Genomic DNA, 25,266 nt, shown 5'->3' with positions numbered 1-25,266 from the left:
CCATCTCTGGAGGTTTTTAAGAGGTTTTTAAGGCCATTTCAGAACTGCCATTCTGGCTCCACCAGACATGACAGCAAAAAGCCTCCAAACTGCATCCCTGTCACACCATGTCCAATAGACTCATATTGCCTTAAAAAATCACAACCTTCAACTTGTCTGCAACAACAGAAGACAACCATGGCTATCCTGAGTGCTCTGATCCCAAACACCAGCTGCTAAGGTTGAATACTCACCTCCAGACAAACATATGTGCATCCTATAGCTTTAGGAGTCTGGATAGTGTCATAGCAGACAAGAGAGGCACAGTGTCAGAAATGTTGTTAATCCTGGCATATGCCATACTCAGCTCTGGTTCTGCTCCTGCCCACCAAGGAGGGAGCACGTGTGGCCACCAGGCCATGGAAGGGAGCACACCTGCCAGCCTGGCACTGCTGTGGCCAAGAAGAGACTTTCTGCAACCAACCTTGACAGCCCTGATGCAGTTCAGAGCCTGTCTACAATGCCAGGCGTCTCCAAACACTCACATCATGACATTAAAAAAACCCAGACATAACTGCAAAACTGCTGGGGTGGAGGGGAAAGGCTCCAAGCTGATTTCAGTTTCTTTCATAGATTCTCATTGCCTTCAACTCTGCATGTGACAGATACTGCCTCTTCCCTGCCAGGGGCTTTGAAACACTCCTTGTTTCAGGCTTGCTTTTGTAATTAGAGTTTAGGAAAACAGTCCCAAGGAGCAATAAAAACAGTCCCAAGGAAAAACTGTAATTTAACACTACATTTTTCAAGATTTTGCTAATGAGCATGGAATTCATGAAAGTCTTAACAGTGAAGCTGGAAGTAAAATGACTCAGCTGTCTTCATGGTGCCTTTCCTGCCTCCTCCACCAGCCTCCCTGCTTCGCTGGCTCTGACTTTGCTGGTGTAGGAAGGGACCTGATTTGGGAACAGCTGTCCTGTGTGAAACCTAATACTGTCAATGACCCATAAACCTCAGGAAAACAACATGCCAGGTTCATTTAACAGAACAATTGTATGAGGAGCTGAAGGATGAACTTGGAATCAAAAGCCTATCAGATAACAGGACTGCTGTGAGCTTGTATTTTTAAAGCTCTTTGTAGTTAATCAATAATGTGATTTTAACAAGCCATCCCTGTTATTTCTGAATTTGCCTTCTCTGTAAAATAAACTGTACAAGCTACTGGAAGCATCTATGAGACACACTGAGCCTGAGCAGTATGACTGCATCTCAGTCAGATTTTGCTATATTTTGAGACCTATTTTTTTGCAGAAGCTTTTACACAAATGGAGCACTGAGATGTAAAATCACAATTACTGAGGATTACTAATAGTGAAACCAAGGAGCCAATGTTGAGTGACAACCTGATAAATACAGGTGCAGCACATTTTGGAGATCTCAGTGCAATAGTCCCTTTTTCAGTTCAACCATTTTCTCTTCCCCTCTACTCTGCTCTGGTGAGAACCCCTTGGAATACTGTGCAATTCTGGTGTCCTCAACGTAAGGACATGGAACTGTGGGAGCAAGTCCAGAGGAGGTTACGAAGTTGCTAAGAGGACTGGAGCATCTCCCCTGTGAGGACAGGCTGAGGGAGTTGGGGCTGTTCAGCCTGGAGAAGAGAAGACTGTGTGGAGACCTCAGAGCAACTTTACAATATCTGAAGGGCCTACAAGGAGCTGGAGAGGGACTCTGTGTTAGGAACTGCAATGATAGGACAAGGGGTAATGGGTTCAAATTGAAGGAGGGAAAGTCTAGGTTGGATGTGAGGAAAAAATGTTTTACTCTAAGAGTGGTGAGACACTGTCCCAGGTTGCCCAGGGAGGCTGTGGCTGCCCCAACCCTGGCAGTGCTCAGAGCCAGGTTGGATGAAGCCTTGACAACCTGCTCTGGTGGGAGATGTCCCTGCCCAGGGCAGGGGCTGGGACTCAATGATCTCTAAGGTCCATTCCAACCCCTAAATTCTATGATTCTGTGATTCTAAATATATTTATAACCCCCAGTGCTGGTTGTGTTATCCCACACATATCCTTGTTATGAGACCTAAAGCACTTCTGCTTTCACAAGTCTTTTGCCCTCAGAGGATGATTTCTGCCTTCCAAGAACTCATATTTGTATACAGTGGGACTTTCCAACTCTCTCTATTCTTTTATTGTCCCTATTTTATGGGTAAGAAAATTGAGACAGTACAGTTAAGTGATCTGCCCCAAGCCATACAGGAAGTCTCCAGTTTCCTCAAACTCTGCACTATCTTCAACTTCCGCAAACTCATTTCCTTTACAATCCTCTTAAACAGCAAATGTCCTTTACTTTCCTCTCCCCCCAAAAACAGCAACTCACGAGACTTCACAGAATCATTTAGGTTGGAAAAGACCTTCAAGATCATCAAGACCAAACTTTGTCAACTAGACCAGAGCACTCAGCGCCACATCCAGTCATTTGTTGAACACATCTAAGGATGGTGACTCCACCACTTCCTTGGGCAGCACATTCCAATGCTTAACAATCCTTTCCATGAAGAAATTCCTCCTGAAATTCTAAAATTCAGTTGTTCAGACTTGAGCTATTTTTATCAGAGGATTAAGTTGCTTATGTGAAGACTGGGGATTAAAAGCAACTTTTTAAGAAGCATTTGTTATATTTCAATGACTCCCAGCTCAAGGAATACTCAGCTATAGTAAAGGGAGAAGAGTTTGGGGAGGAGCAGGAAACCCACATTAAAACACAGTGTATATGCATGAGCTTTTTCCTTTGTAAATCCAGTCCTAGGGATCGGTGTACTCTCCTCATTAGGATGCTGACTGTGCCTGTAACAGCTGGGGAGCAACACTGGCTGCTGCACCATCAAAGACAAACCTCTCATTGACTTTTGTTGGGCTCATATTTCCCCCATGTTGATCAAAACCCTGGGAGCAGCGAGCGAACGACCTACAATGCAATGCCTGTTCCTGCCAGCACTACTACAATTAGGAGCAGCAGGATATTTTTGCAAAACTTTCTTGGTATGCACAAGGGTTTACACAGCCCCAGAGCTCACAGAGCAGACAACAAAAGCTTGTTAGGAGATGCATCTTATCTTCTTTCTGACCTTTTGAGAAGAGCAGGACAAAAGATGTAGTTAAAAGCATCTTATGAAGGACAACACAGTCCAATAATTTTGCTGAGGAATTCCTGGGCAGTTTTAAATGAAAGAATTGATTGAAACATGTAGATTAGCAGCATGACAACAGGGATACTTGGGCTGTATCTAACCCGACCGTGTGAAACATATTGAGAGGCTGTAACAAGAAAGTCTTGTTTTTCTTGAATAGACAAGAATTGATTCCATGGTTAAACTTCCTATTTGTACATCTATAATCTGTTTCGATTAGAAACAATCAGAAAAATCATCTTAATTTGTATGCACACAGCATATGGCTCACTTGACAACATCCTATTTAAGACTCTTCAAAAAAGAGCTATATGACAAAGCTTCATTCTCTCTATTTACATACTATGTAACATAAGTCACTGAAACAGCAGTTACCTTTGACTCCTGTAACTAGCACTCCCAGCTCACACTGATAGTCCATATAAATACAGTACTTCATCCTCCAATTCAAACTCTTATCTCCACTTTTGTTACAAGTTATCCCTAAAATAATGACCAGTGATTAAAGCACACCAGAAACGGAAATAAGAGAACATTATTTTTTCCTCAATTTTCTCTGCAACATTTGCAAAAAAGCCTTGTCAAATGTTTTTCTTTTCCTGGCTGCAAAGACAGGAAACAGTCTCCTATGAAGAAATCTTTGTTTCCAAGAATAGTAACATGTTCTTGAGGTCTTATCACTCTCATTTGTAATAAGAGTAGCATAAGACATTACTGAGAATGATGACATGAAACTCATGACTATTTTAACACATGTTCATCAGTGCTGCTTCTTAATATTGGGGCACAGCTCTGTTCTCCTTTGGCTGCTTCTTAATATTGGGGCACAGCTCCTTTTCAGCCTTCCATAGGAATGTTGTTCTTGACATGCACCTCCCAACTCCATCCAGCCTGGAACATGTCATAGGAATATCTGCTCAAGGCTGATGTTAAATGCTTCGATTTGATTGAAGCGTTTCCTCCTGAAGTGATACATTCCAAGAGAATTCTGGTTAAGAACCATTAAGAGCAAAGTTTGACAGGCTTCAGACAAAGATCAGATCAGCTGCACAAGACAACCAGAAGTAGCTGCTCCTGCCTACCAGGAGCTGTTCAACAGAATGATGGATGGGGCCTGAAGCAACTTGGTGTAGTGGAAGGTGTCCCTGTTCATGGCAGGAGGGTGGAACCAGATGATCTTTATGGTCCCTTCCAACCCAAACCAGGTGATTAGCACAAACCTAAGACACTTTGGCAGTAATATCTATGGTAACTTGTCATTTCACACTACATATGACAGATTAAGTCCTTATATTGGGAATTGTCTGTCAGCGACAGAGACACAATTGTGCCCTCTCTCAGCAGAGCAGCACTGCCCTCCCGCAGCTTCCAGGACAACTCCAAGGAAGTAAAGCTCCAGGGATCCTTGAGAGCACTATGCTACACTGGCCAACTCTTCAAGAGGTACTGCCAAACCATCTGCCTTCATGGCAGCAGGGCCAGAAGGCCTTGGATTCAGGAGCACACACACAGGTGTGAGGGGTTGTTTGGAGGCTGTACACCCCACTTCAATCCATCCCTGGGGGTTCATCTTGTCCTTAAAAACCCAGCTGTGCCAAAGTGCTCTATGAGAACAAACCTAGAGGTTTTCAAAGGAAGATCCAACATTACTACCAAAAACTATGGTATGAAGAGACGTTTGTGGTTTTAAATCCTTCAATGAGAATACAGGAACATCTTATTCCAGCTTCCACCTCTTCTCACTCCCAGTCGTGTCACAAAGCTTCTCTTCCACTGATCCACAGTCAAAAGATGTCATTTCAATGGATTATCTCCTCCATCCACAGAAATGGTCTGTGACAGTCCTGTACAGCCCTCGCACCGACAAGAAAACTAGATGTACAAGTTAATGCCTCAAGAGGCACAGAAACTCTTCTAACTTCTTTAAATAACTGTACCCTTTTAGCTGTTTCCATATAACCTCCATGTACACCTACACACGAGTATCAAGACCTGCATCAGACATAAAATATCACATTAACTAAAACACCAGTTGAACCTACCCACGTACCACGTGCCTCAGGCCTCAAATGAACACCATTCTCCACAGCTCACAGAGGCACAACTCCTATGGCTTTATTGCTCTTTCATTTCATGCCAGTCTCTCTGGCTATACAGACAGAACCCAAAGAGAAAAGTACATCCATGGCTGATGTCAACCTCCCTTGCCCTCAGGCACTCACAGTCAGGCACGGAGCAGGAAATGTTCCTGTCCATAGAAGACACTTCTCATCTTGTCCATCTAATAGGCTCTTGCCCTGCAGTGCAAGACTCAGGCTAATGCACAGAAAATGCAGCTACATTTGTTAGTAAACATATTTTCTTTCCCAATCTGAATCCTTCATGTGGTAAACAGAAGCCAATTTATTTATTTGAACTATCATTTCATAGTTCAATGTACCCATTCAAAACTGGGAAAAGCAGGATATTAAGCTTAGTGGTCTCAAGTTTAACCCTGCTAAATCCAAAGGTCACATTATACCTTTCAGCTGGATGGGATATTAGCATTTGTCTCCCCCACAAAAACGTTTTGGAAACTTTGATAATAAGCAGTTACTTTTTCCAACACAGAACAGTCCTTCTCAGCATGATTACATGACACATACCAATATTCAACAGTTTCATTAAATTGGTGCCATAATTTGAGGGAAATCAAATATTCCATAAGAACATACTGAATTTGTTATCATCTTTTCTGAACAATTTTATGCATACTTTCATTTTGGTTTTTTGCAGCTACTCCTGATACAATTTAACTTGATGAAATACAGCTGAAGCACCTTACAAGGAAGAGGATGAATATGTAGTGTAGGACTGTTGTGCAGTGCATTTATTGAGCACAACAAAATCCCCCACTGATACCATTAGATTCAAACTAAGACTAACTCCATTCATGGGGCAGTGAGCTGGAAGTGGTTTAGTCACAGAACAAGAGCTCAGTTTAAATCACATCCACCTGAATTCTGAAGTTCAGCAAATCACTTCCTTTCACTGTTGCTCTTTTCCTCTTCCCACCCTCGACTTGGCCATTAGTTTGTCACTTCTGGAAGGCAGTGATGTGTCTTGGTACCTCTGCAGCAGAGCCCAGTTGTGCTCCAAACACAGACAGACCTTGAGGCATATCCAAAATACAACATGGAAAAATCCATTGTGCACTTGACAGGGCTGTGTGGTGCCATCCTGCCTCATGTTTGCAGGGTGCACTGTGCTGGGAGAAATCCTGCTGGAAACCACAGGACTATTTGCAGAACAGGGCACTATTCAGCATGACTGAACGTGACAGAATTCCTCCAATTATTTACTTTTCATCAACACCTGAGAACCTACAAGCAACAGAAAGTTCTCTGACATGCACACCCTGGATGAATGCACACAGGGAGGGTGCACATACCCCACCATAAAAGAACCAGACTGGTTTTACCCCCACAGTACCCATAAGGATACATTCATTCCCTGTTCCCCTTCTATCCTGACACAAAATGGAATGTATTGACATCAGGTAAATTCTCTCCCAACCACAGAATCCCAGTGCTGCACCAGTTCAGTCTGCAGCAAAGCTTTTGGCTTCTACTTGACTTTCATGCTTGATTGTATGGAGCCAGTCCAGCCCCAAGGGGAGGTGGAGGCAGAGGTGAGAGCAGCAGCAGTAATAAGAGGGACAGTTCATGACTCCCAAATACATTTTTAGCAAAGCTGACATGAGCAGTGGCTACAGAGCAGCTGCTGCCAGAAGAGGCCATGAGTAAGACCTAGTTTGCGACCACAGATCTAAATCAGAATTGCCCCAGGAAATAATATTTGAATTTCTATCCAAACTACAGCATTGAGGGGTTTCCTCAGCCATACTTGAGAGAATATGTAAACCAAGCTATCTCCTGTGAAGTGTTAAGAGCAAAAAACCCCAAACAAACAAATTCTCAATGCTTGGGCTGCACTGCCTACATGTTTACTCCAAAGTCCTCTTAGGTGTTACCCAAAAAGAGGGTAGAAAAAAATCCCACTGCCTAGATTTTTAATTTTATTTTCATTTTAACAGAACAAAGCATGCTGAGTAACTTGGAATGCCCAGCAGTGTGGAGAAGCAGGTTGCTTCACCTAAGCAATCAAAATGCTGGTAATTTTTCTCCCATATGGAGAATAACTGGTCTGGTTAGGAGTGACCATAACACTCAGCAACAGTCACAATGGTGGGAGTAGAACTCTTTACTGGGATCATCTCCTTTTCTTGTCAGACAAGGAAGATTAAGACCCAATTTTGTAATACAATTTTTTTTAGGGGTTGGAATGGACCTTATAGCTCATCTAGTCCCAACCCCCTGCCATGGGCAGGGACACCTCCCCACTAGACCAGGATGCTCAAGGCCTCATCCAGCCTGGCCTTGAACACCACAGGGCCCCCACCTCACACTTGACACCTTCCACAGCTATCCCAAAGTAATGTTTTGGTGAAATTGGGGTGGCACAAAGCATGACCACAGAAGCACATTCCTTTCCTGAACCACTCAAGAGATGATCCCCTGACTCATTTTTTTGGGCTTGGTGATGGAGGTCTTCCCACAGTGAAGGGGAATTCAGTCACAGGCATCTGGCCTCAATAACCTCAAAAGGAAGGTGGATGGGGTATGACCTTCACACATAACATAGAACTGAAATCTGAGCCTTTAAGCAGCTAGCCAAACCTGGCTGAGGATGAAAATTATTCATGTGAGAGCATGGACACACTAAGATCAAGAGAATACAAGAAGAAGTTGAAGTGAGGAACTTCACTACAAACAGTTTCACTTCACTAGGCAGCTGGGAAGAACTGAAACAGCATGAGGAGTTCTCCCTCTGACACACACACAGTGTGAAAAGCAGGCAGGGTGTGCCTAATTCCAGTGACTGTGAGGGCAAAACAACTCGTCTGGTACAGTGACAACATCAACACGACCTCTCCTATGGAAAGGGAAGGCATAATAGGATAAAGTCTAGTGTATTGATCTGTGTTGCTAAAGATATTCAAGTTTCATAAAAAAGAGTCTGCCTGATTTTTCTTACTGCTTTCTGATGATCAAAAGCCATCGTGCAACAAAGCACACAGTCTGTAAAAATGTAACGCTAACCCAGAGGAGGTATGAGTCTTTTCAACAACAGCACCAAACCACTGTGCACTTGCAAGTCATCTCACTTGTCCAGGCTCCAGACTGTCCTGCCTGGTTTTGATTAGCTGCTTCTTCCCTTATTTTCACCACTAGCAACTATCTTGTGTGGAGAAAACATGACATAGGCAGCCATCAAGTACACCTTTCACAGCAGTCAAACAAACCCAACATGGGTACAAATTGCATGCCAAATTCATTTTATCCAGCATAATACCCATGTAAGGCTTGATACAGTATCAGGTTCTGCAACACTTACAGGCCAGGGGCTTGTACTTGCCAAAGAAAACCCAAGAAGTGTGATTTATTCCTGTGTGACCCTGATCATCTGCTGGTGTAATTCCACTTGAATCAATAGAGCTAAATGAGTGTGAAAGCAGAGCAGTGCAGGCAGGCACCAGCCCCCACATGTTTAAAGATCACCATCCTCATCCCCCATGCCTCCATCACACAACTCCTGTTGTGTATCAAAGGATTTCCTTTGGAAATGGGATGAATATCCCATCCCTGCAAGTGTCAAGGCCAGGCTGGATGGGGCTCTGAGCAACCTGGACTAGTGGAAGGTGTCCATGCCCATGGCAAGGCGCTGGAACTAGTTGATTTTTAAGGTCCCTTCCAACCCAAACCATTCTATGATTTGCCTGACCACTTTCTGCTGAACTTGAATTAATCTTTCACACATTCATAGTTTTAACACTGCTGTGTATCATTTCCATCTTCCATGTGGGAAACTACAACAAAAAGGGCAAGGGTGCTTATCGATCTCAGCCATACTGAAAGAGCTGGAAACTTGTCCAATTTTACAGGTATTTTGATACCTGAATGACTTAATTCAAATTATACAAGACTCAGTGGATGAGAATGTGAGTCTCCCAATTCCTACACATGGCCCTAGCACATGAAGTGATGATTTTTCTTACAACTTACAGCTACTTAGTGGACCTGAAGTGTTAGTTAATGGTTGGACTCAATAATAAGGGTGGTGAGACACTGGCACAGGTTGCCCAGGGATGTGGTGGCTGCCCCAATCCTGGCAGTGTTCAAGGCCAGGCTGGATGAGGCCTTGAGCAATCTAGTCTAGTGAGGAGGTGTCCCTGCCCATTGTAGGGAGGGTTGGGACTGGATGACCTGTAAGGTCCATTCCAACCCTTAAATTCTATGATTCTATGGTCTCGTAAGGGTCTTTTATAGTCAAATCATTCTTTGAACCTGCAGCACAACAGCTAATGGCAGAGCAAGCAGTGAGTATGAGAACTCTGCCAGCAAAATTTCTGGAAATACCAAGTGATTCATCAATTGGTATCATTAAAGGTTTTGCCAAAGCTGCAGCCCTCCCTGATATTTACACAACAACCACCTTCACCTCCAGCAGATCCCAGCATGATTGATGCTTTTACAATAGGAAGTGAGAGAGGCTGTGCATGAAAAGTGCCTGAGGGCAGGAGCAGTTTCCTTTTCAACACTGTTTTCTCATAAATGAGAGACCTACAAGAATCAGACAAGGATTTCTGATTCACATAGCTTCTATTCATGTTGCAAGAACAAAACAACCATGACTGACAACTGTTTGCTGTTAAAGGCTAATAATTATCAGCAACAGCAGGTAAATAGTCAGTTGGGGTTTTGCTGTTCCCATACTGTTATTACTCAGCAGTATTAAAACCATTTTCCTGCCATTCACCCATTACTTATGAGCTATACTTATTAAGGAAGTTTGCAAACAAAACCAAAAAGCACTAGATATTGCTCACATTCTTTACAAGTCCTCTTCCATCACACTTAAAATGTCTAATAGATAGTCTAATTGCTTTACACACTCATAATTGAAGAATTAGGTAAACACACTTGAGCTGACAGAAAAAGCCACACATGCTTTTTTTTTTTTGCCTTGCTTCTTGTACATATCCGTGCTGAAGGTCACAGAGTGGCTGAGGAAACATTCTCATGGCAGCTATATGCAAAGCATCCTTCCATGCTGCTGCCAAAATACTATATCCCTGCAAGATTACACACCATTCTGCAAATTAAAGGTATGTCTATATCTTCTTTTCCTCTGTTGACAGACTTATCATCCTAATACTATACTTAGGAGAAGATGGTGATTTCCAGGGCTCTGGTCCTGCACAGCACTTCAACACATGCTTAATGTTTAGTGGGACTATTTATAAATGCCTAAGTTTTGCTGGACTGAGCAGGACTATTTTGCCACTTACAAGAATAGGCCAACAGTTTGGAAATGAAATATAATGCCCTGATGCCCCTTTTGCACTTTGCTTAGTCATTTTGTACCTGTGCTATGAGTATTTGTAGCAATAATGCTTAGAATCCCGATTTTATGCCCCTGTATTCAGGGGATAAAAGGGTTCAAGGGAAGGAAGGAAATCACATCTCAACTATCTCCTTTTCAGAGCTGATGATGTGCAAATTAATCAGCTTTGAGCATTCACTGTAGGAGGTACATAGGTTCCTAAAGTCCTAGCTAAAATAGAGTACTAACATAAAGCTGTTAAGTCTCCCAGTCTGGAAGGACAACAGGTGAAAACCAGACTCCCCACCATCACCAAACAATACAGATCCCATATTTCTCATTAGAATAACTTCACAAAGTCCTGTTGACCAGATCTGGCTGAGACGCAGAAAAATGTAAACCAAAATCCACATAACTCTTTCAATCAGCCTCAGTACTACAGTTCCTCTGTTTACTTCAGGCTTCACACAGTGCTGCTGGACTCTTCCCCAAGCAAGTTTTTGGCTAGCAGAGCCTTAAGCACAGATGGGACTCTGACCTTATTTAGCAGGGATTCTCCTCAAGGCACTGCTGTCCCATTTTATAACGTTTGATTCAAATGGTTCAGTGACTTGGCCAGGGCACATAACCCACTTCTTTAATGCTTAATTCATTAGCAAAGCTCATGTTTATTAACTACAAATTTTACTTAACATTGAACTCTACTACCTCTAATTAGCTGTCTTAAATAGCAATGAATTGTGAATAACAGATAAAAAAAGGATCAATTACCGATTTCCTCTCTTGTTTCAGCTCCTGCACATAGCGTGTTAACTCTCCAGTGATAAGAGAGGTCATGTTCTCTGAAATGACCTCGTGCTGTCCAGCATAGTCATTCATTTCATTTAAAGTGGCTAGGAAGGCTCTAGTTGATGTGTACCTGCAAAGGACAAAAATGCATTTTGCTTTGAGTCCCTTTCTTTTCAGACAGACACTGCAAAGGGAGGCTGGATCCTCCTGAAGCATTTAGCATTGCTACGTGAGACTGAATATGAATTAGCACAGATTCACTGGCAGGAATTTCTCAAAGGAAGCCTATCCCACACACTGACAGTTGTCTGATAAATCTATCTCGATTTAGACAGTTTGACACTGGCTCTTAAAAATATCACCACTTTAGAGTGCCAGGTTTTTATCAGCACAGCTCTGGGATTTTGCTATTCTAATCTCTATGCACCAAACATTGCTAGTTATACTCTTTCAATTCCTACCATTCAGTGCACAGAGTCATCAGTATATCCTACCTGGCAAAATCCTGTCTAAGCAAGCAAAATTTTGGCCAGCATAGCCTAGAAAAGAAAGGTTTTCATAGCGTAAATTGGATTTCAATCAACTACAGTTTATGAAGTCTTCAAATAAGCAGTGAGTTTACTATTATTGTCAACCCATATTTTTAAGTACCTTCCATCACAAGGTTTATTTTTCATATAAAATAAATCTCCTCTACAGCATTCCATGTATTATTAAAACGAAGAAACAAACATCTGTGCACACAATTTGAAAACAGCAGATTATGTCACTGGTATATTCAGCCCAGCACCAACAGAGCTGCATTTAAATCTCTCAGCTGGCTGTGCTGGGCAGCTGGAAAACAGCAGCAAGACACTAGGACATACTAGAACAACTATTATTAAATGGTAATGGCCACACTGATAATGTCATCCAAAGGTGAAAAAGCAAAGAGGGAGCAATTTAGAGGAAATAAAAGGGAGTGGTACAAGGAGGGATGAAAAAGGCATCAGAGAAAAGAACAAACTGAAAAAAAAAGGATGCTAAAAATACAGTCCAGTTCACAGTCAAGCTGTGGTGCTTTGAGAGAAATCCCAGTTGCAAACTCCAGGGGATCACAGCCACAGAACTAGACTGACAATAAGCCTGAAAGCAGCTGATTTTTAGCCAGGCTGTCTCAAAACAGCATCTGAGGCACAAAAAGGTCATATGACAAATCTCCAGACGTTGTTTTGAGACATAAAGAAACTACATTGAGGTGAACACTCTATTTAAAAAGGGCAAAGGACACATAGGATCTTCTGTGCCACCTCACATAGGATCATTTAACTGCAATATCCTATTGCAGCAATGAAAGATGTGTCAAAAACGTTGTAGTAAACTCAAAATACCCATTTATGGTAGAGCTATCCAAAGGCAGATTTACTCCTAATCCTGGGTACAGACCAAAGCAGAGGCTGCTCTGGTAACATAAGCTTTCTTGTGTAAATACCAATAGCTCAGGAAACAATGGCATAAATAACTGATTCCCAAACAATCTTACTAAAAATAAATGTAAAAAGCAAAAGACAAGGCTGTTATCTCTGTTGATTCAAGGCACTGGAGCCTCATACAGCAGCTTGAGGGTCTGACCCAAAAATCTACATTAATAGAATCATCCAGTTGGACCCACATCCAAACTCATCTGAAATGTTTCAAATTTCAGGGTCAAGGGTTTGGGGCTGCTGCTGGGCTCTCCAGAGGCAGAGCAGCCTCCTGCAAGACAAGGCTGAGGGTCAGGCCCTGCCATGCCTTTGTGCAAAGCTGCATTACAAAACACTGACATTGAGAAACTCCAGTCCCAGTGCTCTGAGGGAAAAGGTTCTCAACTCTGGCTTACAGCCTGTCTGTTGGGAAGCATCTCTTCTGGAAAGTTCTGCTCAAAGAATGTCTTTGTTCTCATCGAGGGCAGGAGTGTTCTTAACAACACGTGGTCTATGCTCTGATGCCACAGTCACTTTCTGTGAGCATCACATCATCCCCTGCCATGGGGAGATAGAGGCTGAACAGGTGAATCAACAGCAGAAAGGTGAAGCTGTGCAACAGCCTTCAACAGCAGCAAGTTATGCATTGCTGCATCCCAGGATACTGGGAGTACAGACTACATCCTTCACCCTACTCGTCAAGAGCCACTGGTTTCTCTGTGCTGTTAGAACATTATCCCTTCAGTGAGTTCCTAATCTGTGTTGTCATCCCATTTGAGTAATTTAATACTTAGGCAGAGTGCTTATGTTTCATGCTAACAGCCTTCAACAGCAGCAAGTTATGCATTGCTGCATCCCAGGATACTGGGAGTACAGACTACATCCTTCACCCTACTCGTCAAGAGCCACTGGTTTCTCTGTGCTGTTAGAACATTATCCCTTCAGTGAGTTCCTAATCTGTGTTGTCATCCCATTTGAGTAATTTAATACTTAGGCAGAGTGCTTATGTTTCATGCTAAACAACTGTTTGAAAGCAGATATGAATTTGGTTGCTCACTTCAAAGAGAAAGGATCAGGCTGGCTTAAAAGTTTTTAAGGCACGTTAACAAAAAATGAAACAAAAAACCTACCTCAAACTAGGCATCCAGAAACCATAATATGTAAGAGGAACTGAGTATCTACAGACCAAATCCACTCCTTAGTATCCAGCACTTAAGCCTGTTTATATGATTTCTATATTCTTAAACTTGACTTCAAAATCTTTGCTTTACAAGCTCCTGACCCAAACTTTTCCCCTTCCTCCCTCAATGTGTGCTCACCCAGCAGTGGATCATGAACATACCTGTATTCTTCCTCCTCTTTGGAGTTCTTTTTGGGTTGGTATTTCTTGGAAAGATTCCTAAAATCAAAAACACAGATCAAATTCAAATCTCAAAACATCTTTTAAAATTTACTGGATAATCTTTGCATGCACAAACATTCTGTGGGGCTTCAGTTTTTCTCTGCAGTGACTAGACACCTCTACAGGCTTTGATGGTGCTGTAGTGGCACCCAAACAATGGGCTGCCCAGTGCTCCAGTCTCTGTTACTGCAGTAAAGTAGCAGATTCTGAACTAATGAAGGTCCTGAATTAAGGTCACGAAGTCAATACACCTGGGCTCTTGGTTCTGCTGATGCACAAACCTCCTTCACCTGACCTAAAGCAGATTCTTTCACAGTACAAGCAACCCATGGAAGGGTGATCTGATGCAGCAAACTTGGCCAAGCAAGTTTGCCTGTATTTAGCAGGATGATTCCAAGGGAAAAAAAGCCCTTCATAAAGCTATGGGAAGCTGCATTGAGCTGGCAAAAGGGGGATCATGTTATGATTAGCAACTGATGCTGGGGGAAGTGTGAAATTTGATTGTCCCAATTAGCACAGTTGATTGCATCTCATTACCCCACAGCACTAATGATTTAATTTTAAAACACCAATATGCTCTTCACGTGATTGCATCTTGAATCAGAACCCTGATCATCACTGTTAGTACATCTGAGGGTTATTATAAGGCTTTCATTGCCCTGCAAGGCAATCACCAGCACCAAATCCAGGGATTCATGAAGGTGTGCTGCCCACCTGACCCTCAGAGCACCTGGTACAGCTCAGCATTACAATGCATGTGGCACTGGAGCACAGCACAACCCTGTGCACCCTTTATCCAATGCACACCAGATAGCTGACAAATCTCACTTAGCAATTTTAAGGTCTTTTCCATGCTCCTCTGTCCTAAACTCATCCCTATCACTGTCTTCCTCTCACCCTGTTGTGAAAGAGAAGCCATTTGTTTTGGCTTTACAAGGCTGTTTCAGCACCTAACAACATACAAGCAGTATTGATGGAATCATTGTCCAAAGGAGGACCAAATTTCATTGACTTATCCATGCCAAACTCTTTGGAGGATTCACAGAACACATCCAGTTGAAAAGAAACTGCTTTTTCCAAGGCATAACCCATTCCTGGTTGATGCTGGTTCCAGTGCTGACTGGGAGACAGCAGGGCCCCTCGTCTCACATTTCTTATTCCTTTTGTTCTCCTTGAGGAATTAAGGAGCATCTGCCCAAACAGAGAAGTAGCCAGAACCCTGGCAGATTTGCACAGACAAACATGTGTTTCTCCAAATTTAAGTATCCCAACTGGAAGAGATCCAAATGAGCATCTCCCTCCCAGTCTCTGCCTCCTCATGCTTTGAAAAACTGAACTAGAGTTCTGCATGCAGCAGCTTCCACCAAACACCACCAGCATGGGAAGAATTCTGCAAACTGCTCTGCATAATGACAGTAAATCTTGTAGCACCCTTTGTGCCTCTTCTCCATGCACCTGCTTGAAGAGGAAAGGAAAAGCCACAAGAAAACATGCACAGAAGGCAACACTAATAAGGCATTTTCACACACAGTCAAAACTTCCATCTCTCTGCTCTGTCACGCTGCCCAATTAATTCTGACACACACAGTTACTGGCTTCCTCTCAATCTTTAAAGGTGCAAAAATGCTGCAGAGCTGAGGCAAAAAAAATTCCACAGTATGCTTTCACAGGAAAAAAACACCTAGCAAGGATTAGCATCTGGGTTAAACACAATTTTCTTCTGTGCACTTTATACAACACAGAGTCTATATGAGTTGCTCATTTTCTTCCCCTTTTAAAATCACAAACACTAGGTTTTAACCAAGATACAAACACAAAAAATATGAGAAGTGATTCTGAATCCAGAAGTGTTGTTGAAGTTCAGATGTCATAGTGCAGTGTCACACCAGCACTTCCCAGGTTTAAGCTCACAAAGCAGTGACACCTTCAGCACTAAGAGCAATTAAAAGAGGGAACTAACACATGAGAACAAAGACCAGCAGGAAAATACCCGGTCTGGAAAGATTCTGTGCTACCCAGTGCACCTGTCTGATGTGTGTTTCTATTTGCCTTTCACTCTGCATCACTTTTTTCTGCCTTTCCAGCTTGTTTCTCTGCTCCCTTATTTCAGCTTGTCTGACATCTTCCTCTTTCTCTCACATTTGTCACCCATCAGAGGTTCTGATTCTCAGATTATCCTGTTACCTCAGGCATTTTTTCCAACACATCTTCCTCAAGGCTAGGGACCCATCATCACATTAATCAGGGCTTCTGACAGCCTTTGTGATGCTCAGGGTGTGTGTGCTGTCAGGTAAGTGGTGACTAGGGGAGGAGGGCAAGGAAACCACCTCAGCACTCAGCACAGCATCCAGCATGTCCACATCCCATGGAAGTTTAAACACAGGACAAATGAACACTACCCAGGAGTCCTGCATCCTTTCCACCCAGCCTGGTTTAATGACTCAATAAATAGAATATAAAACATTTAAGAAAATAATTATGACAGATCTGAACTGGACTCTCAAACCAGGGTGAATTGTAAGTGGTATGTAGGTCTAACTCAAAACAAATTACATAGATCTTTGCAAAATTATAAAGAGGAAACAAGGATATATTTTTAAATAGAAGCCAATTAAACCAGATGACCAGGCTGAGATGAGACAGCCAGAGAAGAAAAATAGCTAGTTAGGGAGCCCAGGGACCAAGCACAAAACAAGTTTCACAAAAGAAAATTAATTTCAACAGTTTTACTTAGCCTAGAAATAAAATTTTGAGTTAAATCCACAGGAGAACCTTGAGTTAACCTGTCCCTTTTTAACAGTATTTTCTTCACAATATGACACACAGAGATGTGCTGTAACCCTTCTACACCAAATGCACGTGGTACAAGAAAGGTTTGCACCAGGCTTAAGGAGACTTATTAAATAAGAGCAGATGCAGGACTTTTGTTTTTAATGTCCAGCACTGTTTTATCTCAACATTTGACATGCCTACATTTTCAGGTTTTTTTCCTTTTATACCTCTAACTTCTTGGCTGACTCCAAGCAGCCCTGTGTTTAAGAGCTCCTCAGGGACAGATGTATTTGTCCTCAAGCCATAAAAATACAGAGAGGCAAGAAACAGAATATGAACTAAAACTCAGAAGTTCAGAGTTTTGAGGCAGTTTTATCTGTGACTATCTTCTCATTTTCCTGAAACATTTTGTTTGGGTTTATTTGCATACTTAAGCTCTGAACACCTGAAATTTGTCACCCTAAGAAACCCAGTGAGTCTCGTGTGGGATGGCTCATAAGACAGACCAGCTCACACAGATACTCTGCTGGGGTTTCCCAGTCCAGTCACACATTCTTTCTTCCAGCTCATTTTGCCTCTGTAATTCAATCTCTGCTCATCTCCATAGGATGTGAGCAATTTGTTCCTGCACGAGTCATTTTCTATTTCCTGCTTGTCTATAGCAGAAACCCTGGGGAACCCTCGTGGCATTCCCTTGAGAGAGCACATCACCAGCAAGGCAGGGTTTTATCAACTCCCAGCTCCTCATAAATCACAGCCCATTGTGCATCTCTAATCCATTTGAACACAAGCAAATTCTGCTTGCTTGGTTGTTTTTTCCATAGACATTGTGCTTTAGATACACCCAGACCAACCAGAGCCTCAGATCTCAATCTCTATAAATACTGAGCAGAAGGAAAGAGTTCTAATATTTAATATCATCATCATAAAAAAAAAAGGTGTGGATTTACCTGAGGGGCTAAGAAGGATTATTGCTGCTCTCCCCTCACCAGTTAGCTCCAGCTAACTTTTTTTTTACCTTACTGGGAAAAGCAGGGTAAGATCTACTTGTGGGAGTGTTCGTAAGACCCCTTCCCATTTCCACTGTTTCTGACCTGAAGGAATAGGTTTTCTGGGTCTGGTTCAGACATACTGGTCTCTATCAACCTGATAGTCAAACCAGATATGTACAAAGTACCTAGCAGGAATTATTTGAGATGAAGACACAAAAATCCCTGCTCTGTTCAGGAGACACCTCACAACACCTGTGGCAAGATTATAAAACTGTAATTCAAACCTCAGGCTGCAACATGGCAAAATTTCCAAGGGCTGGGACTGACTCTCTGACCTGCAGTTTCTCCTACGTGCACTCCAAAAGGGCCTGTCCCAGGAAAAGAAAACCTAAACTTCACTTTACAAGTGATCATTATTCTGCTGAATTCTGAAACCCTTCAGCACTGACATGCAGCAGCCCCAGTTTCATGGAAAACATTACAATGCTGTCCTCAAAGCCTGAGCTATTAATCATGGCTAAGTCATGAGTAAGCTCTAGTGTGCTACTCAGTCACCTAAATAACCTTTCTTTTTGCAAAGCAAATGATTATTAGCAGAGACGATAAAACAGTGTCTTAAAATTAACTTTAGCTTTCCAATCTCTCAATTAAAGCTATTTTCTAGAAGCCATTATTACAAACAAAATCACCACTGAAACAGCAAACTTTGATTACAGGCTCTGAACAGATGCAACTTGAAATCCAGAACTTTACATATCAACTTACCTAAGCTGCTTTGCATAGCTGAGTTCAATCTCTGTCCTTTCTTTAACAAACTTGATGTACTTTTCCAGAACATCAATACCCCACTGCGTGTGTTTTTCTAAGTTGTCAAACTGGTCCTGCAATGAATCAAATCAAATAGTTTAGTCTCACTGCACACAGAGATAACTAAAAATAATTTACACAAAGTGCTCATTGCCATACAGAGTTAATATTTTCCATTACCACAGTTTTGTAGTGATACAGGTTTTTAATCAACAGAAATCTGTGTTTTAATGTGACACCAATTCAGTAACATCCTTCACTCCTCATTTCTGAATTAGTTTCATTCCAGAAATCCTGGCAATTCTACTGAAAAGCAGCTTCTAATAGAAAGACATACTTAGATAAGAAATAGATATCCTTGACAGCATTTTTACTCTGAAGAATTAATAGAAGTTCCATGACTTTGGGGTCTACTTCTAATGAATAATTCTGATTTTCATCTGAAAAAAAATGTAGACTTAGACTTCAGGTTTGTCAGTGCTATGAATTTAAAATATCATTTAGAACAGCTAACAATCTTTATACAGAATAGACTTTAATTGCCTTATACAGATACCATGACGCCCCAAAAAAAGACATTAGCTATGGTTTCAGTAAGTTTCCTTGTCTAGCTCCATTTATATACAGATTCTACTTTGTTCTTCAAACACAGTTGCCCTCAGAAACAGTCACACATGTTTTCAATAAAACCAAGAACATTCCACAAATCAGTTTGGGATTTGCAAATGCCAAGAGAAATTAAGCAACTCTAAATCCAAATTAATTACCCAAACCAGTTCATTGCTATCTGCAGATTTAACCTGTAATTACCTTATTTTTCAAAATCTGGTTCCTTCAACACTCAAATTCCACAATCATATCACAGAATCATAGAATTTAAGGGTTGGAATGGACCTTACAGATCACCTAGTCCCAACCCCCTGCCCTGGCAGGGACACCTCCTCACTAGATCAGGTTGCTCAAAGCTTCATCCAACCTGGATTTGAACACTGCCAGGGTTGGGGCAGTCACAGCCTCCCTGGGCAATCCTTATAGTAAACCACTTTTTTCCTCACATCTAATCTAGACTTTCTCTCCTTCAGGCTGAACCCATTACCCCTTGGCCTATCATTGCAGTTCCTCACACAGAGTTCCTCTCCAGCTCCTTGCAGATCCTTCAGATATTGAAAAGTTCCTATGAGGTCTCCTCTCTTTCCACAAGACTAAAAATATAATTTTTAAACTATGAAACACTGAATATTTATCCTGACAGAAACACAGAGTCAAGAAGGGCTTAAATATCAGCTCAACTTCATAGGCATCAGGTTCAATGATGGAAAACAGAGAAGAAGTTTGTATATCTGCAGGGAAAAGTAGATTTATGATGTTTTCCAAAAAAACCCAAAACCTACACACAGCAATAGGTTTGGACCCAATGCTGATCTGCCACAACCAATGGTACTGACACAAGTGATGTTTCTCTGCCAGAGATTTGGCCTCGTGCCTCAGTTTGCAGAGCTATCACTGACTTATCAAAGCTACACAAACCTGCTTCCTTAGGTACACAGAGCAGAAACACAACGGAAAGCTACAACAAAGCCTTCGTTTGTGAACATGTAGCTCTTAACCAAACACCACTTTGTGCTCTGCAGCACATCTGGCTGTGACTGAGTTACACTGGGGGCAGGAGAGATTCTGCCAGCACTGAACAACAGAGTACACTGCAGCTCATAAATAAAATAAACCTGCTAATAAAACTGCTTTAACTGTAATTTGAAGGGAAGAAATAGAAACCACATTAGAGAAAGAGATCTGCAAGATTCTAGTATGAAGTAAGTCAGACCAGCAGGTAACACACATGGAACAGGACACAGGGTTTGTGTATCTGTGTATTTGCTCTGGTACAGCATAAGGAACGATTTCAAACCAATTCAGCCAAACCAGACTAGGTTTCAATTTAAATTAGGTCAGTTTTAGTCAATTAAGGAGGCACTGGGAGCAGAACAGCAAAAGGGCAATAGTATAAAGTTACAGAAATAGGAAAGGACTAAGTCTTGTGGCTCCAAGAACTACAAAAAAAAAAAAGTGGTTAAGGGTAAGCGAAGAAAAAATAATTCAAACTACACAGAATAAAACCCTGACTTTCAGCAATTTAAACCAGCCCTGAACCACTGGGACATAGTCACTCAGAAAGAGGATATATGATTTCTGCAGAAAGGGAATATATGGACTAGGCCAGTACATATTTGCATATATACAAATCTGGATTTCAGACAGTTTCACAGCTGGGGAGATGACAAAGTCATGGGTAAAATCACAGATCTCTCCTCCTCAGACAGGGCTCAGATGAGGCAGGAACACAGTGTGCTGCCTGGAGTATGATGCAGCACAACGAAGCACCTTCTGCTCTGCTTCAAACATACAACCTCTCCACCTCTAGGATTATGCTCAGCAGGAGAGTAGTGCAAACAAGGCCTTTTTAAGGTTTCTGATCAGGAGGTCGTCTAGCTTTCCCACACCCTACTCTTCCCACCATTTACACTCCTTAACATAAACACATGCACATAAAATAAATACCCCACGAGGCAGTGCATTACTCACAGCTTTACATGCGTTCACACACACTCTTGACTGAGAAGAGAAATCTCAGGGAGGGAAATCCACTCCCAAATTCCTATAAGCAAATTTAACCACCTTTATCAGATGTATCAAACTTGCACCAAGAAACTTCACTTAGTATCCTACTGTAACCCCATCTGCAAAGAGGAAAGGTCAAGGTTTCCCAGGGGAAATGCCTTTCAAGGAGATCCTGCCCTTCAAGGTAATCCAGACTGCTGACTGCACAGGAAAATAGAGCAGGTTCACCCTGAAAAGTCAATCCTGGTGGTGGCTTGTCCAAACCTACCACCACCACCACCTTGAATCAAATCTCAGAGCATCATTTAGATCAGAGCATGAATAAAATCCTGAAAAAGGCTTCAGGTAACTGCCTCAGTTTGGATTGCTATCCCAGAGAGACCTGTGGACTGTTTGAGAGGCCTCACTCTGTCAAGTTTGGTGAAAGAAAACTCCCTGAGGAGCAGTGTAAGGGGAACACACTGCGGCGCAGCTGTCGGACAGACCAACCAGGGGAAGATGCTGAATTTCTATTTATAAACTGAGCTGAGACACTTGTGCCTTGCCAAGCTCTAAGCAGAAGCACCTCAACAAGATAAAGTACTGACCTCCACTATCAAGAAGCAAGGCAAAGGGAAGTTTAGCTCTCTGCATATCTGCTAAAAGGACACTTCCATGTCCTTTTCCGGGCATGGAACAGCATTGGCCCAAGTGCCATTTCACTCAGCAGCTAACGCCCCAAAACAGTGTTACAGTGGGGTCATGCATTCCATTATCCCTTCTCTTTGGCAACACCATCCCTGGCTGAGCATGAGATTCCAAAGGAAGGGCAGTGCAGCCAGAGGGACCCAACACAGATAGCTCTCCTTGTTCCATGGGTCTGCTCAGCACGACAAAGGTAGGCAAAGGCTCTGAGGTAAAGCTGATGAATCATTGGGATGACAGAGTACACAGAATGTGTTGATCAGCAGCAAAACCTTTAATTCGTGGAATCCCAAGGTTCAGGGATACATGCAATCAATGCCAAAACAGGACTTCTGAAAATAAGATTTTTGTGAGTAGTGAACAATAATACCATGCCTTCAAACAATCAACACTGAAATGGCAATTACTCTGGAGTTTAATGAGAACACCACATGGATTCAGCACAAAGTGCACCAGTCCTGCCACTGACAGGTACAGGTCTGGCAGGTGAAATCTGCTACTGCAGCTCTGCAGGTTCAGCCATCAAAGCTTAGATGATTTCATGAGATGCTGTTTCAGCTTTCAGTTTCAATATATATAGACTCCTCTGTTCATTTCTGCAGCCTCCTCATCCTTCCACTTCAGGAGAACATTAAATAAATTCCACAGGGCTTCAGCATTCAAGGAAAGCAAGAAAACAAGACAAGAAGCATGATGCAGTGTTCAGTAAGTGCTCCCACCAGACCACAGTGAGGGAGAAACAAAAGGTCAGAATGCACCTGTTTTCTCAGAAAAAGAAACACCAAAACATTTTTTAGAAGTATTCACTGCTTTCCTGCAGCTCAGAGACTGGTTCACACCTAAAAACACTGAGCAGAACACTGCACTGACAGCCAGTCACGTATCACAGCAGCCCTCATGTTACTATGTCCTTCCAACCTGCCAAATCTCATCTCCCAGTTTCCAGTCCCTACACTTATCGGGATATCAGCTTACTAAAAAGAATAGACTTCTAATTGACAATCAAGATGTGCATGTAATTAAACTACTCGTACAGCTGTAACTTATCCCTCTTCATCAGATTCCATCAGCTTCCCCATGCCAGCAACATGTGCCTGTACAAACACTTCCTCAAGTGAAGGAGGAGCTGGAATACACCTGACTCAGGCAGGTGGCAAAGCAATACCTCTGCTATGAGCTGCTTGAAAAAAACAGTGTCTTAGTATTTGTCCAGAGCTTAACACACACACACAAATTACAGCTCAAAAGAGGAAAGTAGAACTTCAGTCATTAACTTGTATCTGACATTCAAGTACCCAGAATGCTTTGAATATTGTAACCCTAAGGCAAAGTGAGTTTCTCACTTCTATTCCCATTAATTCTCTCTCAGTACTTTTACCAGTGCCCAAATAACCTCACATTCTTGTGTTCTCCCTCAAAGCTGGCTGCATGCTTGTTACCCTGACAAAACTTCAAATGGAAAGAGTCCTGCCCATTTGCTTTGCCTTGTTTTAAGGGTTACTTGAAGCTGTCAAATCCCCTCAACTCCTCAACTGCTCTCCTCAAGTCACATTCCCCAGCGATACAAAGTATTTTGGGAAGAAGAAAGACAGCCACTAAGAAAAACAAAAGAGAAACTTTCTTCCTATTTCTGAGCCATATAACATGGAGTGCAACCAATTATTGAGCAATAAAGTGTTATTCATGTGGTCTCTGAAGAGCAGCTCAGTAAGACACTCCTTCCTCTTTCTAGAGTGTTTCTCTGTGTTGCAAATAGTTCAGCCAGATCCGAGGAGAGACCTCAACTTGCCACCAAAGGGCTTCAGTATTAAGATATGAAACAAAGGGATGTCCTCACTCTTCTGAGCTGCAGCCTCAGTCTCTCTGCAGCCAGACACACTCACCTGGCCCAGCTCCCCCATGCAGCCAAGGGTTTCTAGTGGGTCTCAAGTGTGAACAAAACATTAGGTTCTGGGAGAATTTACCAATTAATTCTGCACCTTTAATCACCCTGTCAAGCCTGCCCAGATGAGACTGAGTTGGAAGTGTTAACTGCACCAGTATCCAGGCTGAAATGTCACTCTTGTCACCCTTTCTGCTGTTTTCACAGGTAGCAGTGCAGGGGTGTGAAATTAAGAATGTTAATAGAGAGACAAGCAGTGAGCAAAGAGTATGCTCAAAATTCAGATGCCAATAATAGAAAAGCAAAGCCTTTATATTTAGCATACTCCTTCTGCAATTCTAATTCAGCAACATAATAAAGTACCCATGATTCTTAAATGTTAAGAATATTTTAAGATCTTTAAGATTTTAAGACTTTCTACTGCCCAATTCTCCAGGGAGTTTGATTCCATTTCCTCACCAAATTACCTGTTTATCCACTGCCCTTAAAAACATCAACAGGAATAGGGGAATTAAACACTAATTTTTACCTCTGGTTCATACCTTCTCCTCCCACATCCCTTTTATTTTTAACACTCTCATTCATTTCCATAGGCAAAGAGGAATGAAAGTGAAGACCAAGAATACATTACAGCGTTCAGATTTTAAATTACTTTTTTTAGATTCTGTGGTTTAACAACTCCAAATTATAAAAATAATTAACGAGCTGATGAGACCTTCACAGGATTGGGTAAGTCCCATATGGCACTACAGCACTGGCAGAAAATGAGAGAAATCAGATCACAGCTCCTCAGAGACCTACAATAAAGCTATATGCAAATGTTAACAGTCTCCAGGCAAATTAATAATGAAAGAAAATGCATAAAATACAGGCTACCACTGCAAGAGCCTTCCAGAAAACAGAGATGAGTAGAAAATACCAAAGCAATTCAGCATCTGTTGAGTCAGCCACTACTGATGGGAGATAACTTCCCACTCACAACTTGTCAGCTACAGTCAGTGAAATCCTCAGTTAATGACACTAAACAAACATCCGTGTTTATGCCTGGAGTACAGGGCACTAACCTTTCCCTTCGGGCAGCACAGACAAGGAGGAGTCACAGCACCACGGAGGACATCTCGATGGGGCAGGGAGACCATCTCTGCTGGGTTTACACTCCAACAATGCTGTGGTTTCACCGGTTGTTTCTGAATTTACCCTTCCATTCCCCCGTGCATCCGGTTCTCGTCAACGAGGCTACTTATGATCACATGCATTTTTCATGCAGATCTCTCTACATCCACATGCTTAAT

General features: G+C 42.2%; 1 protein-coding gene across 1 annotated transcript; it reads right to left on the bottom strand.

The window, feature by feature from the left end:
• Positions 1-11,359: 11,359 nt before the first annotated feature.
• Positions 11,360-23,993, bottom strand: LOC103803558 (formin-binding protein 1-like; the record flags this gene model as incomplete). The annotated part of the gene is made up of 4 exons (XM_009076123.1): positions 23,976-23,993; positions 18,751-18,866; positions 14,162-14,218; positions 11,360-11,507 (listed from the first exon to the last, which is right to left on the bottom strand). Coding segments are annotated over exons 1-4 (339 nt in total), but the record flags the coding sequence as incomplete, so codon positions are not given.
• Between the last annotated feature and the right edge of the window lie 1,273 nt (positions 23,994-25,266).

The sequence above is a fragment of the Acanthisitta chloris genome, unplaced genomic scaffold, assembly GCF_000695815.1.
Source record: "Acanthisitta chloris isolate BGI_N310 unplaced genomic scaffold, ASM69581v1 scaffold7276, whole genome shotgun sequence".
NCBI lineage: Eukaryota > Metazoa > Chordata > Aves > Passeriformes > Acanthisittidae > Acanthisitta > Acanthisitta chloris.
This window is presented reverse-complemented; position numbering and strand designations above follow the sequence as displayed.